The 18,767-nt window shown below is 46.0% G+C and overlaps 2 protein-coding genes across 4 annotated transcripts; one reads left to right on the top strand and one right to left on the bottom strand.

Moving 5' to 3' along the window:
- Positions 1–528: 528 nt before the first annotated feature.
- cdk8 (cyclin-dependent kinase 8) lies at positions 529–11,620 on the bottom strand. 2 transcript variants are annotated; one of them, XM_041861755.1, is made up of 13 exons: positions 11,177–11,620; positions 8,376–8,451; positions 8,195–8,305; positions 6,345–6,485; positions 5,247–5,304; positions 4,965–5,096; positions 4,420–4,563; positions 3,554–3,623; positions 3,332–3,404; positions 3,096–3,193; positions 2,090–2,177; positions 1,828–1,920; positions 529–1,603 (listed from the first exon to the last, which is right to left on the bottom strand). In XM_041861755.1, the coding sequence occupies exons 1-13, from the start codon at positions 11,302–11,304 to the stop codon at positions 1,478–1,480; spliced, it is 1,338 nt and encodes a 445-aa protein (XP_041717689.1). In that variant the 5' UTR covers positions 11,305–11,620; the 3' UTR covers positions 529–1,477. The 2 variants fall into 2 exon arrangements, with proteins under 2 accessions (XP_041717689.1, XP_041717688.1); XM_041861754.1 differs by having other exon boundaries at positions 1,768–1,920; positions 11,177–11,619.
- A 615-nt stretch (positions 11,621–12,235) lies between these two features.
- On the top strand, positions 12,236–17,086 carry rnf6 (ring finger protein (C3H2C3 type) 6). Of its 2 annotated transcripts, none has more exons than XM_041861753.2 (4): positions 12,236–12,298; positions 13,289–13,444; positions 14,115–14,237; positions 14,512–17,086. In XM_041861753.2, exons 2-4 carry the CDS (start codon positions 13,297–13,299, stop codon positions 16,410–16,412), a joined length of 2,172 nt encoding a protein of 723 aa, XP_041717687.2. In that variant the 5' UTR covers positions 12,236–12,298; positions 13,289–13,296; the 3' UTR covers positions 16,413–17,086. The 2 variants fall into 2 exon arrangements, with proteins under 2 accessions (XP_041717687.2, XP_045066273.1); XM_045210338.1 differs by having other exon boundaries at positions 14,115–14,267.
- The last annotated feature ends 1,681 nt before the right edge of the window (positions 17,087–18,767 follow it).

Genomic DNA, 18,767 nt, shown 5'->3' with positions numbered 1-18,767 from the left:
ATAAGATTATTTCATTCATTCAGAACTAGGATGTGTTATTTTAGTGTTCCCTTTATTTTTTTGAGCAGTGTATTTTGGGGATGGAGGATTTGGCCTAGCCTACAGTTTGAAATGGCCTAATAACAAGGGATTAGGGTGTTTCTAAAGGTGTTTTTGGGAGCAAATGCAACTTGGAAGTGGCTGGTTTAATGATAGAGCTGGACTGGTTCCATTCTAGCAGTTTTAGTAACTGACTGGGATGACTGCATATGTTAGGGACGCACACAAGCTTTACACTGGGCAAAGGGAGCAGACTATTTTGGGAGAGGGCAACCTCATCTTCTGTGTGTGTGTGTGAGAGACAGAGAAAAAGACAGAAAGACAGATGGAGAGAGGGCAGTAAACGAGAAAATAACTTGAGACAGAAAAAGGAGGATGGACTGGGATTGTTCCATTATTGAAGACACTGTTCTATTCCTGGAAGAGAACATAACCTGGAAAAGGGAAAAAGCACTTAACACAGACAGACAGAAACCCCCAACTCCAATGTTAACGTTTTCACTTTTTATTGTCAGGATACTTGCTTCATGTAAAATATGTAAATACAATACAGTACAATGCATGTTCCATATGCTGTCCTCCACACGATTGGTTGGTTTTGTCATTATGAAGTTCTAAGGTTTTGCCCACAGCGATAAAAACGGCTGCTCTCTCTCAGCCCAACGGAAGCTGCTTCGCCACAGTTTTTTATACAGTCAGTGAAAACAAAACCAAGGAAAACTCATTCAATTATAAACTACTAATATCAAGTTTTTTTTCTTATTATTTTGTTTTTTGTTTGTTTTTGTCTCAATATCGCCCTCAACAAGAGCTGTGGATGGGGCCCACAAACTCCCAGCATGCTCCTGTCAGCAGCTCAGTTCAGTCCCCAGCGAAGACGCCCTCGGAAGGGCGGACAGACAGACGTAGACAGACATGAGGACAGAGGGGAATGTACTCTGTCGATGCTGGCAGTCACATAGCAGCTTTAGTCTCATCGAAGCTTCAACGGGAAGAGGGGATCCGGCTGGAAAGGGGGAGAGCTTTGTTGGAGGTGGTGAGGTGAGGAGAGGAGGGTAAGACCCTGGGTGGCCTTTACTTAAAATGAAGCCATCTTCTGTTTGCTTGTCTTGTTGTGGCTTTTGTTCAGTACCAGTTCTGAAGGTTAACTTTTGAATGGTCAGACACAGCGACCATGAGAGGAACAAAGGAAACTAACAGCATCTGTTCTCCTCCATCTTTATCTTCCTCTAGTTTTGCGGTTTAGTCTATGTGTTGCTCATGGTTGAAGTCATGTTCTGCCGTGTTATTTTCAGGATGGGCTCATTGTATTTCATACTGGGCTAACGGACTGCTGCAGTGAGGGTGGACCGGTGGGGAAGGGGAGGCTATTGCCATGGACACACCCACCTCCCTCAGTACATTCCCCCTAGTGGGCCTGGCGAGGGCTGGGTCGGGGTCAGTAACGGTGGGTCTGGTGTGAGTACTGTGGGGGCTGCTGGGAGGTAGAGGAGTATCCGATGCTGCTTTGGGGCAGTGATGTGCTTGGTCCGGGGTTCTGGTAGGCAGCATGCGGATTGGAGCGCTGAGCGAGAGATACAGAGATGAGGTAACTAATCAGACTCTTTATTTACAGCAAAATCATGCTATCAATATGGTATTGCTATGCTATATAGTAACTGCTTTGTATGTATGTATGTAGGTATGTATGTGTGCAATTGTGCATGTGTGTGTGTGAGACTACCCTACCTGGTAGTCTGAGGTCATAATGAGGCCACTTGAGGTAGTGACGGGCGGAACCACTCGCACCTTCTTTAGGGGCGGGCCCTGGGCGTGGCTGTTGTCAGGGTTACCGGTGTGCCCCGCCCCATTGGTGTGGTTGTTCCCCTGCTGCTGGTTCTTCTGGAATATTAAACAACAACACCCAAGCCTTCATCAAATACACTCAAAATGTTCCCTTTAAACCTTTACTCTATAGTTGACTAAACACACACAAACAAACGCACGCAAAAACACACTTAAATGTAATCCTATATATTTTGACCCAAATGTAAAGATATGAGGCACACACATTTCTGACTTTCTCTGCCTTGTCCTCTGGCTCCTCCTCTGTCAGGAACTCCCTCTTGGGGTATGGTATCTGGCAGCCTGCAAACACACTGACACAAGCACACCACTTATCTTACAGGCTATACCCACACATCACTCTAGACATGTAGTAATAATGTGATATATGTAGTCATGTGCTTTGTTGTAATACATGCAGTAATAATGCATTAGTTGTTTTAATATAGTAATACATGTATTATGTTGTAATGTAGTAATACATGTGTTAGTCGTTTTAATATATACTGAACAAAAATATACATGACTGGGCAGGGGCGTTGCCAGAAATAGTTTTTCCACACAAAAGGGCTTTATTGCTGACAGAAATATTCCTCAGTTTCATCAACTGTCAGGGCGGCTGGTCTCAAGACGACCCCGCAGGTGAAGAAGCCGGATGTGGAGGTCCTGGGCTGGCGTGGTTACACATGGTCTGCGGTTATGAGGCCGGTTGGACTTTAGAGGCGGCTTATGGTAGAGAAATGAACATTCAATTCTCTGGCAACAGCTCTGGTGGACATACCTGCAGTCAGAACGCCAATTGCACGCTCCCTCAAAACTGGAGACATCTGTGGCATTGTGCTGTGTGACAAAACTGCACATTTTAGAGTGGCCGTTTATTGTCCCCAGCACAAGGTGCACCTGTGTAATGATCATGCTGTTTAATCCGCTTCCTGATATGCCACACCTGTCAGGTGGATGGATTATCTTGGCAAAGGCGAAATGCTCACTAACAAAGATTTAAACACATTTGTGCACCAAATTTGAGAGAATTAAGCTTTTTGTGCATATGAAAATGTTCTGGGATCAGCTCATGAAACATGGGACCAACACTTTACATGTTGCGTTTATATTTTTTTCCAGCATAGTTATACATGTGTTATAAATGTTGTACTACATGTAGTAAGTGTTATAATGTTGTAATACATGTAGTAATAAATGTGTTCTAAAGTTGTATTAGGGTCCTGACTCACTCTGAGGTAGGCAGTGGTTCCTCCAGGAAGTAAGGGTCCTGCATGGCCTGCTCAGATGTGATCCTGCGGATCGGGTCCATGGTCAGCAGCTTCTGGAGCTACACACAACGTTCACACAACGTTAGACACACCACGAGTAAAACACTGAACTTTCATACAACGTCAGACTGAACAATGCTATGTAACAACAACAACGTTCAGGCAACATTAGACTGAGAAAACTAATTTCAACTCACCAAATGGAATGCTTTGCTGTCTGGTTTGACTTTGTGCTTCTCCATGTATTTTATAAGGCTGCAGTTTGTATACCTGTGATACAACATGTTATTTCAGTTTGTATACCTGTGATACAACATGTTATTTCTAGTGGATGGGAAGACGAATCCAATATTAAAATCCTAAAAATGATCTTGTTCAGAGCTGGCAGGAAGCATGCAGGCAGACAAAAAGCCACTCACGTGTTCCTTCTGAAGTCTTTCATCAGAGTGGAGTGCTCTGGCATCTTCTTTATGTCTTCCCAGTCCTTCTCTGAGGATTACATCATCAGACTGTCAGTTAGTGCTTGTACAGGACAGATAGATTGCTTTGGGCTCATACAAGCCAGGCCAGAATAGAACTGTGCCTAGTCATGGTTTAAGTACACTCGTCATTCAGTATTATATCACTATTTGCCAGGCAGGTTCAATTACACATGTCCGAAATCTGTCTTGCCTCCTACTTACTAAAAGTACATATTGTGTACTAATAAGTCTACATACTATTTAGAACATACTGTTTAGTAAAAACGTATGCAGCAAGTAACAAATATCAACAAACTAGGTTGATCCATGCTGAGAAGTCGTCATCTAATGCGCAATCGTGCTTGTTCCCAGCCATTCGTTCATTTTGGTAGAGCGCATCCCCTATTCTGATTATCAGAGTGTGAAAAAGATGCGAGTATGAAAAGACGATGCTCTTCCTCAATAGTGTGTAGCGAATTCTACTTGATGAAAAGCCTAAATTAATATGAAATCCTGCCATTTAAAGCATTACTATACTATAAAACGTTATATTTTTGCATACCCAAAAAGCCAACTATTTAGAACGCACGTATGGGTATTCGGTTGGAACAAGGTGAATAATTTAACACATACGAGCAACCATTTCAATGCACATAGGCGTGTCCTGATAAGTTATGAGAGAGTACCCAGCACTCACGGGCAACCCTCTATATCCAGAGCCAGTTTTGAAGTATTCTTGGCCTCTACATGGTGGTTTCGTGGCCTATGTGTGGTGGTTCTATAGGAGGCCAGTCCCAGCCACAGTCCCAGCCCAGCTCTCTCACCAGCGGGGAAGCCCATGACGTTGAAGATGCGGTCCAGCTGGTCGTGGTGGTAGGGGTTACTGGTCTTGATGTCCTCTTGGCGACAGTGGAAGATGGGCTCAGACGTCAACAGCTCGGCAAAGATGCAGCCAATCGCCCAGATGTCTGACAGATGCACAGGGAGGATTAGAGATATCAGGGCTCAACAGTGCTACCATTTTGGTCGCATATGCTCCTAAATATTTGGGCCACCAGTGCCACTAATTTTTATATTTGGCAAATTATCAATACCTCTAATATTTTTCATTGTGCACCTACATTTCTTAATGTGCTCCTACATTTATCAACTTAGGAGCATGTGCTCCTTGTAAAAAATGTCAGCTTAGAGCCCTGGATATCACACTGTGTTCTAAACCACGCCCATGCACAGCCACCCACTTGAACATGCTCGCACAAACATGCACACACACACACACAACAGTATTTATCCTAGGATGGTGGAAGGATAGCTCAGAACTTCAGCTCTTGGTACACAGTACACACACACACCCCGTGGCTGTTCTCACCGATGGCTTTGGTGTAGTGCCTGGCCCCCAGCAGCAGCTCTGGTGCCCTGTACCAGAAGGTGACCACCACAGGGTCCAGATCTGCTAAAGGCTTCAGTGGTGAGTTAAAGAGGCGGGCAAAGCCCATGTCCGCTGTAGAGCAAGACACAATAAATAAATAAGCAACATAATAATATGATAATGTAGTATAATGTTCAAATAATGTGTAATGACCAGTGAATTAACTATAGCCATTCTATGTACTGACTAAACCTTATGCTGAGAAAAAACACTCTGTCGTACCGATCTTTACTCGACCCCTCTCTGGCCCCTCCCCCATCACTAGGATGTTGGCAGGTTTCTGGGGGAAAAACATATTAACAGTTAATATCACCCAAATATTTTCGTCCATTATCCTAATACCCACACTGATACATATTAACCGAGAGGAATTAACATTAGTTTGGCCCCTTAATGCTGAATCACATTTGAATGGTCCAGGTAGTGTCAATGCTGCCCTCTGGTGGCGTAACAATGAACATTACTTCCAGGAGAGAAGCAGGCCAGGCACCTCCATTTCCTCCACCAGGGTGCCCAACCACACACACAGTGCTAAGCCACTGTACCATTTCCTGCATTCCTCTTTTCCTCTCCCCGTCCTCCCCACTGCTCTCTCCTCCCCTCTTCTTCCTTCCTCCCCCCCCCCTCTCTCACCAGGTCTATGTGTAGGACCCAGTTGGCGTGCAGGTAATGGATGCCCCCTCTTCTTTCTCCCCCCCCCCCCCCCTCCTTCTCATACAAAGGCCTTTTCTCATTTGGGAAAAAGTCTGTCCTCCGTCCGCTCTCCTCCGTGACCCGGAAACCGATAAATGGTCGAGGAGTGTCAATTTGTTAGTAGGCAAACGGAAGAGTGTCCTCCCCTCCTCGATAGCCTCCTTTCATCGAGGATGGTCATGTGTATCCTACCTGAGTCCTTCACAGAATACTTTTGATATCTGCCACACCCCCTTGTTGCTTACTCTGAGGAGAAAAGCATGCAAACATTTAAAAATGATATGCTACTTATCCTTTTATCTAGAAAATGTCTTGCAGAACTAGCTACATTTGTTTTATCACGTTACATATATTTTGGGATTCCACCCCTGTAAACGTAATTTGCCTGATGACGCACGAATAGAGAGGAGAATCTAATTTCATATAAGCACATTTTCGTTCACGTTCCCTCCCCTCAGCGCCTCTCCTCGATTACCTTTTACCTTTTCAAAAGGAGGCGAGAGAAGGCGGAGGAGTTGAGCAAATCCAATTGAGAAAAGGGCCAGGTCTCTGTGTAGGACCAAGTTGGCGTGCAGGAAATGGATGCACTCTCTCCTTCCCTCCCTACCCTCTCCCCCCCTCCCTCACCAGGTCTCTGTGTAGGACCCAGTTAGCGTGTAGGTAATGGATGCCGTCCAGGATCTGGTAGAGCAGGGACTTGACCATACCCCTGGGCAGCTGCAGGGGCTTCTTGTTAGCCTTGGACGCCCTGTGGAACTTTATGATGTGCTGTGGAGAGAGGGGGCATCATTAGTGTGTGCTGTCTGCGTCCCTGGATTTAAAGAGGTGTGGAGGTAAAATATTTGAATGTTTATAAAAGTGTGTAAATGTAAAAATAAATGTGTACTTGTATGTGTGTGTGTTTAGAGGGTGGATGGATGCATCAGATATAAATCTGTGAGTGTTCATGAAAATGATTGGGTCTGCGTGGTGTGTGTGTAGGGTAGATTACTTTCTAAATGTAATCCATTCCAGTTACTAGTTACCTGTCCAAAATTGTAATCAGTAACTTAACTTTTGGATTACCCGAACTCAGCAACGTAATCTGATTACTTTCAGTTACTTTTAGAAGAAGACAAAAATGAATATTACCAATTGAATGACATCTATTGCAGGATAAATCAATGTTACAGTTTACATAGCTGGCCATAAATGGATGTTGCATTTTACTTTATGGGTTTGTTATGTAGGCTTCTTCTAACCCATTGCTTTCTACTACAGATAATATGATTAGGATTCATCTTTACATTAAAAAACTAAGTCTGTCAGATTTCCAGTCATTCCAAATAATGTAATAACCCTCAATCTTCAAGAATAGGATTTAGAATTATGGAAGTATAGATTAGCCAAATTGTTTTACCTGAGCATAACCCAAAAACGAATGACTTATTAGCCTACTCTGTTGTTTATGATTTTGTTGTCATGGAGGACTGATTGGGCTCATTGCTTCCAGTTGGAAAAAAAATGCTGCTCTCATGGAATGGCATGCTTTGAACACTACTGATGTATGCCATATGCTGCATCTGCTATAGGCCTATTGTTTACACTTTTTGTTGGTGACACTTTGATATTTCGATAATTTGCAGCGATTTAAGTCTATCAAAAATGCGCGAGTTTGAGCATGTGTCCGTTACGCCTATGGATTTTTTTATTTTTTTATCAACACAAATTAGATTGAGCAATAAAAGCCCCACTTGTATTCTTCTTAAATTAAACTAGTTTGTGACAGTATGGAGCACAAGACCAAGGAGGAGTTTAGAGTGGAGGAACTCCATCAAACTTATATTCCATAGGTTGGATCCGCACTATGCAACTGTTGCAAGAGCACATTTTCACTGGCTGTTCACTGGTCGCAAAAACAGATTGATAGACAGCTTAAACTACTTCAGTTCAACCATTCTTGGGTTAAAATACACATATACATTTGTGAATAGCCATCCACAATCTATAAGGGCAAATAGCTAAATGAGAGAGCAGCAGTATGATTCACATCAATGCGCTATGTAGATATCAACCCTAGTGATATCTGTATCACCTGTAGGCTACACCGCTGTCGTCCTTACCTCCAAACGTATATTCAAGTTGAATAATCTTTGGATGTCGACAGCAGTCGCAGCTTGGACTGTAGCCTACAAAAGCCTATTCCTGCTCTTTTAACACAATCCATCAAGTGCATTTGGTGTATCATCATAGTGGTCAGACTCGCTCAGGCAGAACAACCTTAAATTTGCGCCTTTTTTTAATGCTGATTTAAATGTCATTGATAAAACAGAAACATAATGTTTTTTTTGCAAACATTTTAAAAGTTATCCTAGAAGTAATCATCTAGTTTTCAAAAGTATCTGTAATCTGATTACTATAGTTTTGCTGGTAACGTAACTGATTACACTTTGTTTCTTTTTAATCCGTTACTCCCCAACCCTGTGTGTGTGTATTACCCAGAGGTCATGCTCGGCGTAGTCAAAGAGCAGCCAGACTTTGCGGTCTGCGTGTGACAGGAACACCTTCTGCAGTGAGATCACATTAGGATGCTTCAGCTCCCGCAGTAGCTAGAAGAAGAAACATTCATTCACACACACATTATGGGATGTCTGCTCTTGAACTAAACAACACACTTACTGCAATCTCTCTGCAGGCGGACATGGAGATGCCAGTGCCTTCAATCTGCTTGAGGGCGTAGTCCTTATCATCCTTCCTGAAGACAAAGAAAAAGATACAGCATCAACCCAAGTTCACTACAGTTACCATGGGGCCTTGCTACACTGAGACATGAAGGAGGCCAGCTGGCAGCTGGTGGTACAGGAGTGGCTGTGAGAGGAGGGCAAGATGCTTAAATTACCTCCAGATTGATGTAATATAATCAAGCTCACCCCCATACCTAATACAGTAGAGGGGAAACAGACTACGGCAGCTGGCGAGGGACACACAAACGCTGGGTTAGTCCCTCACTAGTACAAACTCCCCCCCTCCACCCGGCCCAAATAATCTCATAAACCGCTCTTTGTGCCTCCTCGGGCCATGTTCAACTCAAGGAGAACAAATTAGGATATGAGAGGCTCGTAAACAGCAGCCTCCTACAATAAACACAAACATCTTTGAACACTTAGGGCTGGTTAAAACACGGTTACAGCCGCCAGTGAGTCTGGCCATGTTTTGGACCCGCTGCTTGGTGGGTCTGATTTGTGTCCTGAGGGTTGAGGTTCAATAACAAAGTCCAGTCACAGTCAAGGATCTGGGCTGGACTAGATTAAACCAGACATGGATGATCTGGACTCCACCTCATGAGGTTGGACTGGATTGGATGGGGTTGGACTAGCATGGGGTCAGGAACGGACTAGACCACCAGAATAGGATGGGATCAGGAATGGACTAGACCACCAGACTAGGATGGGACCAGGTTGAATGGACTAGACCACAAGACTAGGATGGGGCCAGGAGGAATGGAGTAGACCACCAGACTAGGATGGGGCCAGGATGAATGGACTAGACCACCAGACTATGATGGGGCCAGGAATGTAGTAGACCACCAAACTAGGATGGGGCCAGGAGGAATGGATTGGACTAGACCAGACTAGGATGGGGCCAGGAGGAATGGATTGGACTAGACCAGACTAGGATGGGGCCAGGAGGAATGGATTGGACTAGACCAGACTAGGATGGGGTCAGGAGGAATGGATTGTACTAGACCAGACTAGGATGGGGCTGGACTGGGACAGATGGGGAAGGACAGGGTGTCTGCAGTCTGAAATGGGCTCTTTTCCTTCATGACCACTGTATAAAATACCATTATGGTACAGTGTAAACCTAACCAGTACTTTTACTGGTAATCATTTATTAAGGAAGGGAGCAAGAAGAGGTTAATACACTTATAAAACAATGGGAGAACTGGAATAAACAACATTGCCTGGCTGAAATGGCTATGATATGGTCTAAATGCTTGGATACATCTGCAGTGGATTTTGTCTCAGCCCCTGACACTATAACATGTTTGGGCTAAAATGTTCATTGTAATAAAATCTTATTTTTATAAAACTAGGCCTATGCAATAAAGTTAAAAACACAAGGTAATTAAACCATAATAGCAAAACAAACTAATTTGGGGATTGCTCAAAACCGGTATATTCCAGTATCTTGAATAATTTATTGGACATGACTACTTAGCCTATGAAATGCATGACACTGGTTATTGGCATGGTCTACATACATTAGTCTAATAGCCTATGTATAGAATAACATTATTTGAAAGTTTTACAGCGCTTTTACTCCATTTTGAAATAGTGGCCTGAGAATTGGTGTGATTGCATAAGCTCCATGGTTAAAAGGCTGTAGCCTATTTGTTTTACAGTAGGGAAAATAACACCCACTGTCTCACTTCTTATTGGCAGAGAGAGACCTTCATAATCATAACATTCTGTAGCCTCAAATAATTAGACCATAGTAAATCACCTCTATAAAAACAGAAATAACCATTTTACTTGGTCATGAGATAACAGCATCATGTTCTATTCCACACTGCACGCGAGGGAGAAAAGACATGAGTGAAGAGGTCAATAGAAGGATCACTTTTATTATTGTGTCCATCTCATCTATATGAAGGGGGCCTCTTCATTCATCCATGCAGAATACCTGTGTACATTTCATGTCCCTCCAATTGAGATTTTAAACACTTTCCTTCTATTAGTAGAGGAGGTGAGTTTCCTCAATACAATGTAAAGTGCTTTAAGCACCCAGTGGAAAAACTGCTTTATATAAATCCATTATTATCATGTTGTGTGTAGCCAGACCGTTCCAGATCCAGACACCAACCCGCCAGACCAAACATCCCTGCGCGCGACTGCACCTGCCTCTGGCTTGCTTGGCTGCGTCTGTAATAGGCTATCACACAGAGGCTGGCCTACTTCACGCAGTTTGTTCATATTACTGCGAAAATAGAATATCTCGAAATGCAAAAAATTACACGGCATAATTTCATACCAAAATATCCTCATTATTCTGTTTAGAGCAAAACTTGCTTAATGGCTGCAATACCCAACGTAAGATGTTGTTACAACATCCCCCGTTATGTTCCGTTTCATCCGCGAGCACAGGCGCCCTTTTAAAACTATGATTTGAAATACATCCTACAATGGCAAGCTTAGCTGATGGCTTTAGCGAACACATTGCACGACTGTTAGTGCTGGGCCACTGATGTCAGTGCTCAAATCAGCTTTGTCATGGAGCTCAAGACCCTGTTCTCCAGGTGCTATGACGTACTGAGTTTATTCAGTTGGTTCTTTAAAAATTTCACCGCACTACGAGTTACAAATAGGTGTTTGTCTGAGGGGGGGCCTTAAACAGGAGCAACCAAGACAAACCGAGTTGTTTTATTGGGAGACTCGCGGACCTGAGGGCCTTCATACTGGCTCTGATTATCAACTCACCCATCTTTTCTCTTTGCTTTGTATACATGACCGTAGGTGCCTCTTCCCACTTTGCATCCCTCGTATTCAAACAGATCCTCGACACGTTCTCGCTCACCGGTCAGCATCACTTTGAAATCGTAGTCCATTCTCTCTGTTGTTTAGGTCAATTATCTTCTGCTTCCTTTTAAAGCGCCGCTTGGGAGGCAACTTACTTCACACCCCCAGTTAGAATTTGTTGTTGCCTTCCCTCGCGTCGCTCTCTCCTCAGCCCTGTTTCCACATTTAACGGCTAGGTTTATATGTACCAGAGAAGATGCAGGTTTCTTATCGGCGACGAAGGGCCAGGTATGGGCACTATTACTAGCTACCCCTTTCTCTCGTATTATCTTGCTACTGCGTTTCTCCAGCCGGTATCACACTCGAGATAACAGAAAAACCACGCACGGCACTGTCGTAAAATGTCGTTATTGCAGAATGCACAGAAATGGACGGGAGCTATGTGTATAGCACACCACGTGTATTTTAACTCTTTGTAATGTGAAGGGGATACAAATTGTACAATTCACACAAACATCTCGTTTTATGATCAACATTTTGGTGCTGGCATTTCTGAAGCCAGTTCAAATGTTTCCCCTCCACATTTCATGACAATTACTCCACTCCTTAATCATAATCTGATGTTGGATGTCCGAAATTAGATAATTCTGGCGTCTAATAAAGGCACAAAGATGAGTCAAGATATGCGCACAGACATTGAAAAACGGGAAGAAACATTTAATTGCTATTCCATTTTCCAATAATTATTTGGGGGGTATATCTATTTACCTTTAGACTGCTGGGAGAAAATGATCAACTGCGTGGTTTTATGTAAAATAAATTTGTGAAAAATAACCTGTTGCAAATTGAAAACAGTCCTCTTCACAGTTAAACAAATATGAATACATTGAGTGAAACACAATAATTAGCTGTTATAATCAGCACCTTTTATTGTCGTGCGGTTTCGTTGGGTAGGAACTTATCTGACGCTGCTGGTGTTTGATCGGACGGTGAGAAGTGTAGCACAGTTGGTCCCATCTTGGCTACATTGTAATCAGAGCGGAGAGGGAAGCAAACGCGTCGATATTACAGCTGCTGTGTCAGGTACAAAACTACCTCTACATTTCGTTGTCATCTCCATTTACTCGAGCTAAAAAACTATGTTTAGGTTGAGTATTGTATGCACTCTGTTCGTGTGTTGCTTGTCAAAATAAATGTCTTATTTATTGGCGAAACCTTTCACCAGCAGATAGCTAGCTGTCGACACAACTAACAAATGCGTTGCGCATTCAAAATGACAACTCGCCGCTTTGAAAGGCAATGTGAAACCGGCGTATAGTTGTGAAGGAGATTTTTATTAGTTGTAGACGTTTATATAATTCTGTTGCAGTCGTTAGGTGACGATTCTTTGTCCTCTTCTCTACAAAAGTCAACTTGCATGGAGCCCGACTATTCTTTGTCATGTCCCTCCTCCGACGTGGCTATGATCATTCCTGGGTCGGTGATTGGTAGCTAGTAGGATGACACCGGCGTCAGTTTTGTTGGTCCTTTCTCCTGCGTTCTTCAACATGGCCTGCTGTATGGTATGTTTTGTAGAGTCTGCAATATTGCTCTAAATGGCATGATTGTTGCTGCCTTTACGGCAAACTCAATATTCATTTATGTCTATCGCTGTGACATTGATGCTGTTGTATGGAGGTTTTCTGATGAATCTAAGAAGGTTAGCCTGCTAGCTGTCGGAACTCAGAAGGTTCGATTTTTGTAGGCGATTTACTATGTAGTTGATCCACGACTAGTGTGGGCAGACTGGAGCTCCGACGTCACAATATTACTGGCAATGTCTCATCCCACAGCAAAATGGATGGCATTGTTTTGAAATGATTCATGGCTAAAGGTGGGGCCACAAACGGGTTTAATAAGTCGTCTCGTTCTAATCCATGTTTGTCACAGTTGTATAGAATCAAAATATCCATGATCTCAACTCAGCTGCTGCCTATGATTGAATTATGGATGTATTACTATAGCAGTGCCCAGGTAAGATCCAGCCAGGTGTTCCATGTTCTGACACCCCAGCTAACCCCCTCTGTGCACCAGCGGTTTCCATGGTGATGGACCCTGCTGGCGGGCGAGACGAGCTGCGGCGTCAGGCAGAGCGTCTTCGACGGGAGGAGGCGTACTATCACTTCATCAACGAGCTGAGCGAGGAAGAGTACCGCCTCATGAGAGACAGCAACCTGCTGGGCACACCTGGTGAGAGGAACCTAGAACACCTGACCTCACTAGAACCCCTAACGCAGGGTTGCATAGCGCCAATCCCCCAGGGCAGCGATGTGTGCTGGTTTTCCTCATTGTTTTTAAATCACAGGCTAATTCGTACTAGGACAACCACGTGCCTGGTCCCCCTAGCCCAGGGATGGGCAACTCCAGTCCTTGGGGGTCCTGATTGGTCTCATACTTTTGCCCCAACCCCAGCTAGCCTACCTGACTCCAATAATCAACTAATCATGATCTTCAGTTTAGAATGCAATTAGTTTAATCAGCTGTGTTTTCTGGAGATGGAGGAAAGGTGTGACCACTCCGGCCCCCGAGGACTGGAGTTGCCCATCCCTGCCTTAGCCAATCAGTGGCACTAATTAATGCCATGGAGAAACAAAAACCAGCAGGACTGCAGCCCTCGAGTTGTCATGCACCCCTTCCCCAACCCAACCCAATAGACTGAGCCCCGCTAATGCACCCTAATAAAGGCCTACCCTCACACACACACGCACATTAATGTGTAATAACACAATATCACATTTTATATATGGCTTCATGTTGGCCACTAAGGGCTGAAATGAACCTGAACCCTCGACAATCAAGCATATAACCCTCCATCATACACCCTCCATATTGACCTAACAAAGGACATGTTGTTCCCCAGGTGAAGTGACAGCGGAGGAGCTGCGGCAGCGCCTGGACGGGGCAAAGGAGCGCGTGTCATCTCAGCCCCGCCCTGAACCACACCCACAGAACACTGAGGCCGGAGAGGAGGAGGGGAGCAGCGGTGAGGGGGAGGAGAGCGAGGGAGGGGCAGGTAGGGATAAAGAGCTATAGCGGTGGTAGTGGTTTTATGGGCTTATAGGGGTTACGGTGGGAAATTAATGCTAAAGCTATGTATAACCTAAACTTCACAGATTGTTATGGGTCTCAAAAGGTTCCTGGCCTAATTGCTGCTGTATACTCACTCAGTTCAGTTTATTTATTATTGATCAAAGTACTGAAGTATTACTAGATAATTACAACTGACTCAGTTCAGTAACGAGCCGCTGTCTCTATAGCTACTGCTGAGCCGGGAGCAGAGGCGTCTAACGGCGACTCACTGCTGGAGTGGCTGAACACCTTCCGACGCACCGGGAACGCCACGCGCAGCGGCCAGAGCGGCAACCAGACGTGGCGCGCGGTCAGCCGCACCAACCCCAACAGCGGAGAGTTCCGCTTCAGCTTGGAGATCAACATCAACCATGAGCAGCCAGAGCCAGGGGAGCACAGTGATGCCCCCGACCCCTCAGAGCTGTCCCCTGTCCCCCCTCCATCCACAGCCTCCTCAGCCTCCATACGCACTGCCCCCTACACCCCCTCCACTCGCCCCTCACCCTACACCCCTGCCCGGCCCTCCCCCTATCCCTCACCTCGAGCTACCCTGGGCAGGAGGGCTCAGATCCGCCGTACACGCAGTAGTACCACCATACCTCCTCTGACTCCCGCACCCCTCACCACACCCCTGTTCCCCCCTACTGCTCTAAGGGGTACAGCAGCCCTCCACCTTCCACCACCCCTAGTCCCCATCACCCCCCCTACCCTTCAGGATCAAATAAGCCCTCCACAGCTCCAACCCCCAAGCGGGTCTTCCTCCCCAGGGGAGGGGCAGGAGGAGGACTGCCCCCGTGTACCGCCCCAGTCTGGCCCCCAGGTGGCGTCTGTGGGGCGTGAGCCGCGCAGCAGCAGGACTCGATCCCGCGGCCGGATCCGCAGGCCTGCAGCAGGAGGTGGGACTTCCTCCCGGTCGTCTAGGAGACGTAGCCGCTCCCCTCTTCAGAGAAACCCCACCCCTAACTCGGCTACCTTGTCCCCTAGTGGTGGGAGTGAAAATGGTGTCTCTAATAATGGCCACTCTGCCGAGCCCGGCCATGGAACTGCTTCTGTCTCCATGGAGACCGGTGAGGCCGTGTCAGAGCCGGCTGTACTAACAGAGCCTGGCCCAGAGGCAGGTGAGCAGGAGGGAGAGGCGCATATGGCCGGGTCGGGGGGTGCAGGAGGGGTGCGGCGCCACCCCACCATCATGCTGGATCTGCAGGTGCGGCGCATCCGACCGGGAGAGAACCGGGACCGGGACAGCATCGCCAGCCGTACCCGTTCCCGCGCCCGCGCCGCCGAGAACACTGTCACCTTTGAAAGCGACAGTGGGGGCTTCCGGCGCACCATCTCCCGCTCGGAGCGGGCCGGGATCCGGACCTACGTCAGCACCATCCGGATCCCTCTGAGGAGGATCAGTGAGACGGGCCTGGGGGAACCCAGCTCCACTGCCCTGCGCTCCATCCTCAGACAAATCATGACTGGCTTCGGAGAGCTCAGCTCCCTCATGGAGACAGAGGCTGACTCTGAGACCACCGAGGGCACGCCCGGTCACCAGGACCCTGCAGGACCCAATGCTAACACCAACACCACACAGACCTACCGTAGCCACGGTAACGAGAGTGGAACTGTGGCGGGAGGCCAGGCAGGAGGGGCAGAGACGGAGAGAGAGGGGGCGGCAGGGGCCGAGGAGGTAGAAGGAGGGCAGGGGAGGTTAGGCGGGAGTGGCGACGGTGTAGTCCCAACCCCCGACGATGGTCGGCCGATGAGCAGGGACACAAACAACCTGGTAGAGAACGGCACGCTGCCCATCCTGCGGCTGGCCCACTTCTTCCTGCTCAACGACGAGGAGGACGAGGAACACTCTCGCGGCCTGACCAAAGAGCAGATCGACATACTGGCCACGCGCACCTACGGCCAGGCCAGCCTGGAGGGGGAGGCGGGGCGCGCCTGCAGCGTCTGTATCAACGAGTACGCCCAAGGGAACAAGCTGCGCCGCCTGCCCTGCGCCCACGAGTTCCACATTCACTGCATCGACCGCTGGCTCTCTGAAAACAACACCTGCCCCATCTGCAGGCAGCCCATCCTCCCCGTGCACCAGGACTGACCCTGCCCTGACCCCTTGAACCCCCTGACCCCAGACCACCACCGGCTCCACCTCGCCCCCTGCTGGCTGAACTGAGCATGCCCGAGCGGAGCGGACAGTACATGTACATAGCGCTTTAATGTTTTCATTTACCATTGAAATATTCATTGTGTTCAAGCTGAGAAATGGTAGAACCCAAAGGGGGGGGGGACTAATGCAGAGAATTAACAAAGCGTTATTTTTGTAGACTTATTTTCAGCACCTTGTTTTATTTTTTTAATTTGTTTTTTCTTGTCTTGCTTCTGTTACGATGCTTCTGAGGTCCACATTTACAGATAGCACTTACGCTTAAAGAGCTACTATAGCTAGCCGCTGCTGATCAACTCTTTCACCTGATACGCTGTGTCACCATGTCACAAACGGACTACAGCAATCAGTCAGTCGCTTCTGTAGATTTGATTTGGTTGACAATGTGTAAATATGTCACCGCCGTCTGTGTTTTGGGGTTGAGAACAGAAAGTCATCCTCCTTGCATTTTAAGCAGAAAACATTTATTAAGTAAGAGCTAATATTGGAATTCTCCATTTTAAAGCTCCAACATCCCTTTTAAAGTGTATTCTATCATTTGTATTTGTTTAGACAAAGGCTATTGTGGATTCTATTTGACTTTTTAATTAAATTTGACTTGGCCAGTGGTCCCTAGGATGTTGTTGTCTGCCTACCAGTTCCAGCTCTTTAAACCTAGCCATCTAACCCCATAGATCCACAGTGGATGTCCAATAGTTCATCCTCAAATGAATTGCAGCCTTTGACACTAAAATATTAGTAACACAAGTCAGAAAGAAACATCTAAAGCAAATAATAATTGGGAAAGTGTATGAGGTAATTTAGCAGCAAGCACTTGTAGTAGGACTCGTCTGTTATGGAGACAGGCCAATAATGCAATAACATGAAGGAGGAACGGAAGGAAACTTTATAGTGCTGTCCTCACTTGTTTACTCCTGGGCATTGATGAATAATTAGTCTGTTGGGAAATGGAGAGTATCTGCTCCGAAGTATGCTCTCCCCCTATCCCCAGTCTCCTAGAGAACTCCTCAATGAAAAATGTGATCATCATCCCCCACTCCTCTAATGCACGTGTCAAACTCATTCCACGGAGAGCCGAGTGTCTGCGGGTTTTCGCTCCACCCTTGTATTTCATTGATTAATTAAGGTCATTAATTGGTAAGGAACTCCCCTCAACTGGTTGTCTAGGTCTGTCTAATTGAAAGGAAAAACCAAAAACCTGCAGACACTCGGCCCTCTGTGGAATGAGTTTGACACCCCTGCTCTAATGTCTGTGTTTAAAGCCCCTGCTCTGGTAGAACCTGGCTGTCATGGCCTGATTTTTTATTTTAATTTTTTTATTTAGTCATTTAGCAGACGCTCTTATCCAGAGCGACTTACAGTTTAGTGAGTGCATACATTATTTATTTTTATTTTTCATACTGGCCCCCCGTGGGAATCGAACCCACAACCCTGGCGTTGCAAACGCCATGCTCTACCAACTGAGCTACATCCCTGCCGGCCATTCCCTCCCCTACCCTGGATGACGCTGGGCCAATTGTGCGCCGCTCCATGGGTCTCCCGGTCGCCGCGGCCGGCTACGACAGAGCCTGGATTTCTATCACTTAAGTAATAGTTCCATGTTCACAAACCTGAAAGGAATGACTAGGTGAAAGCAAAATGGTAGCATCTATCCAATCCTTTCAGATCAGTGAACACTAAAGCGTTCTTCCTCCATTAGCCTGGCCTAGATCTCAATTGGCTTTCCCTGCATGCAGTATCACTCTGTTACCACCAGGGGCAGTGTTCACAACTACAGTACCACATGGTGAGAACTGGAGACCAGTGGTATTGGTGTCATGTAGGGCAGGGGTTTTCTGTCATTTTCATCCTGACTTTGTTCCAAGCAGACTCATGAGACAGGGATGTGATACAGGAAACGATGCTCTTTCTATACTGAAGTGTGTGTGCGTGTGTCCGGTAGTGCTGAAGGAAGTGATAAAACAATGTTAATATGGTTCTGGAGAAGCATCAGTCAGTCGCCTGAATGTCCATCTATCTAAGACAGAGTGGGAGGGTCCGTGGCCACCGAAATTCAGAAATTAATATTTATTCTGTTCCTATTTAATGAGATAAACAAACTTTGAGATATTGATATGTGTTATGTGATGAGATTTAAAAAATAGTTAAGATGAATATGTATTCTGTTACTATGTAATATAAATAAACACAAGGGGTTTCTTCTGCTCCTTAACAAGGGAATTAAATACAGCTTTGTTATGTCTGGAGTTATTTTGTGCGCTGTTTATTTGCTTCCCACTGGGGACTTTG

Source organism: Coregonus clupeaformis, chromosome 34 (genome assembly GCF_020615455.1).
Source record: "Coregonus clupeaformis isolate EN_2021a chromosome 34, ASM2061545v1, whole genome shotgun sequence".
Classification (NCBI taxonomy): Eukaryota; Metazoa; Chordata; class Actinopteri; order Salmoniformes; family Salmonidae; genus Coregonus; species Coregonus clupeaformis.
Note: the sequence above shows the minus strand (reverse complement) of the source record. Positions and strands in the feature narration are given on the sequence as shown.

What these genes read in the sequence shown, in the direction of transcription:
- cdk8 (XM_041861754.1), bottom strand. Translation starts at nt 11,304, where the DNA reads ATGGACTACGATTTCAAAGTGATGCTGACCGGTGAGCGAGAACGTGTC. An exon ending in AAAGCAAAGAGAAAAGATGG is followed by an intron (nt 8,452 to 11,176) that starts GTGAGTTGATAA and finishes CTTTGTCTTCAG; the next exon opens with GAAGGATGATAAGGACTACG. An exon ending in CGTCATGGGCTTCCCCGCTG is followed by an intron (nt 3,624 to 4,419) that starts GTGAGAGAGCTG and finishes TGTAATCCTCAG; the next exon opens with AGAAGGACTGGGAAGACATA.
- rnf6 (XM_045210338.1), top strand. Translation starts at nt 13,297, where the DNA reads ATGGTGATGGACCCTGCTGGCGGGCGAGACGAGCTGCGGCGTCAGGCA. An exon ending in CAACCTGCTGGGCACACCTG is followed by an intron (nt 13,445 to 14,114) that starts GTGAGAGGAACC and finishes GTTGTTCCCCAG; the next exon opens with GTGAAGTGACAGCGGAGGAG. An exon ending in GGAGAGCGAGGGAGGGGCAG is followed by an intron (nt 14,268 to 14,511) that starts GTAGGGATAAAG and finishes CTGTCTCTATAG; the next exon opens with CTACTGCTGAGCCGGGAGCA.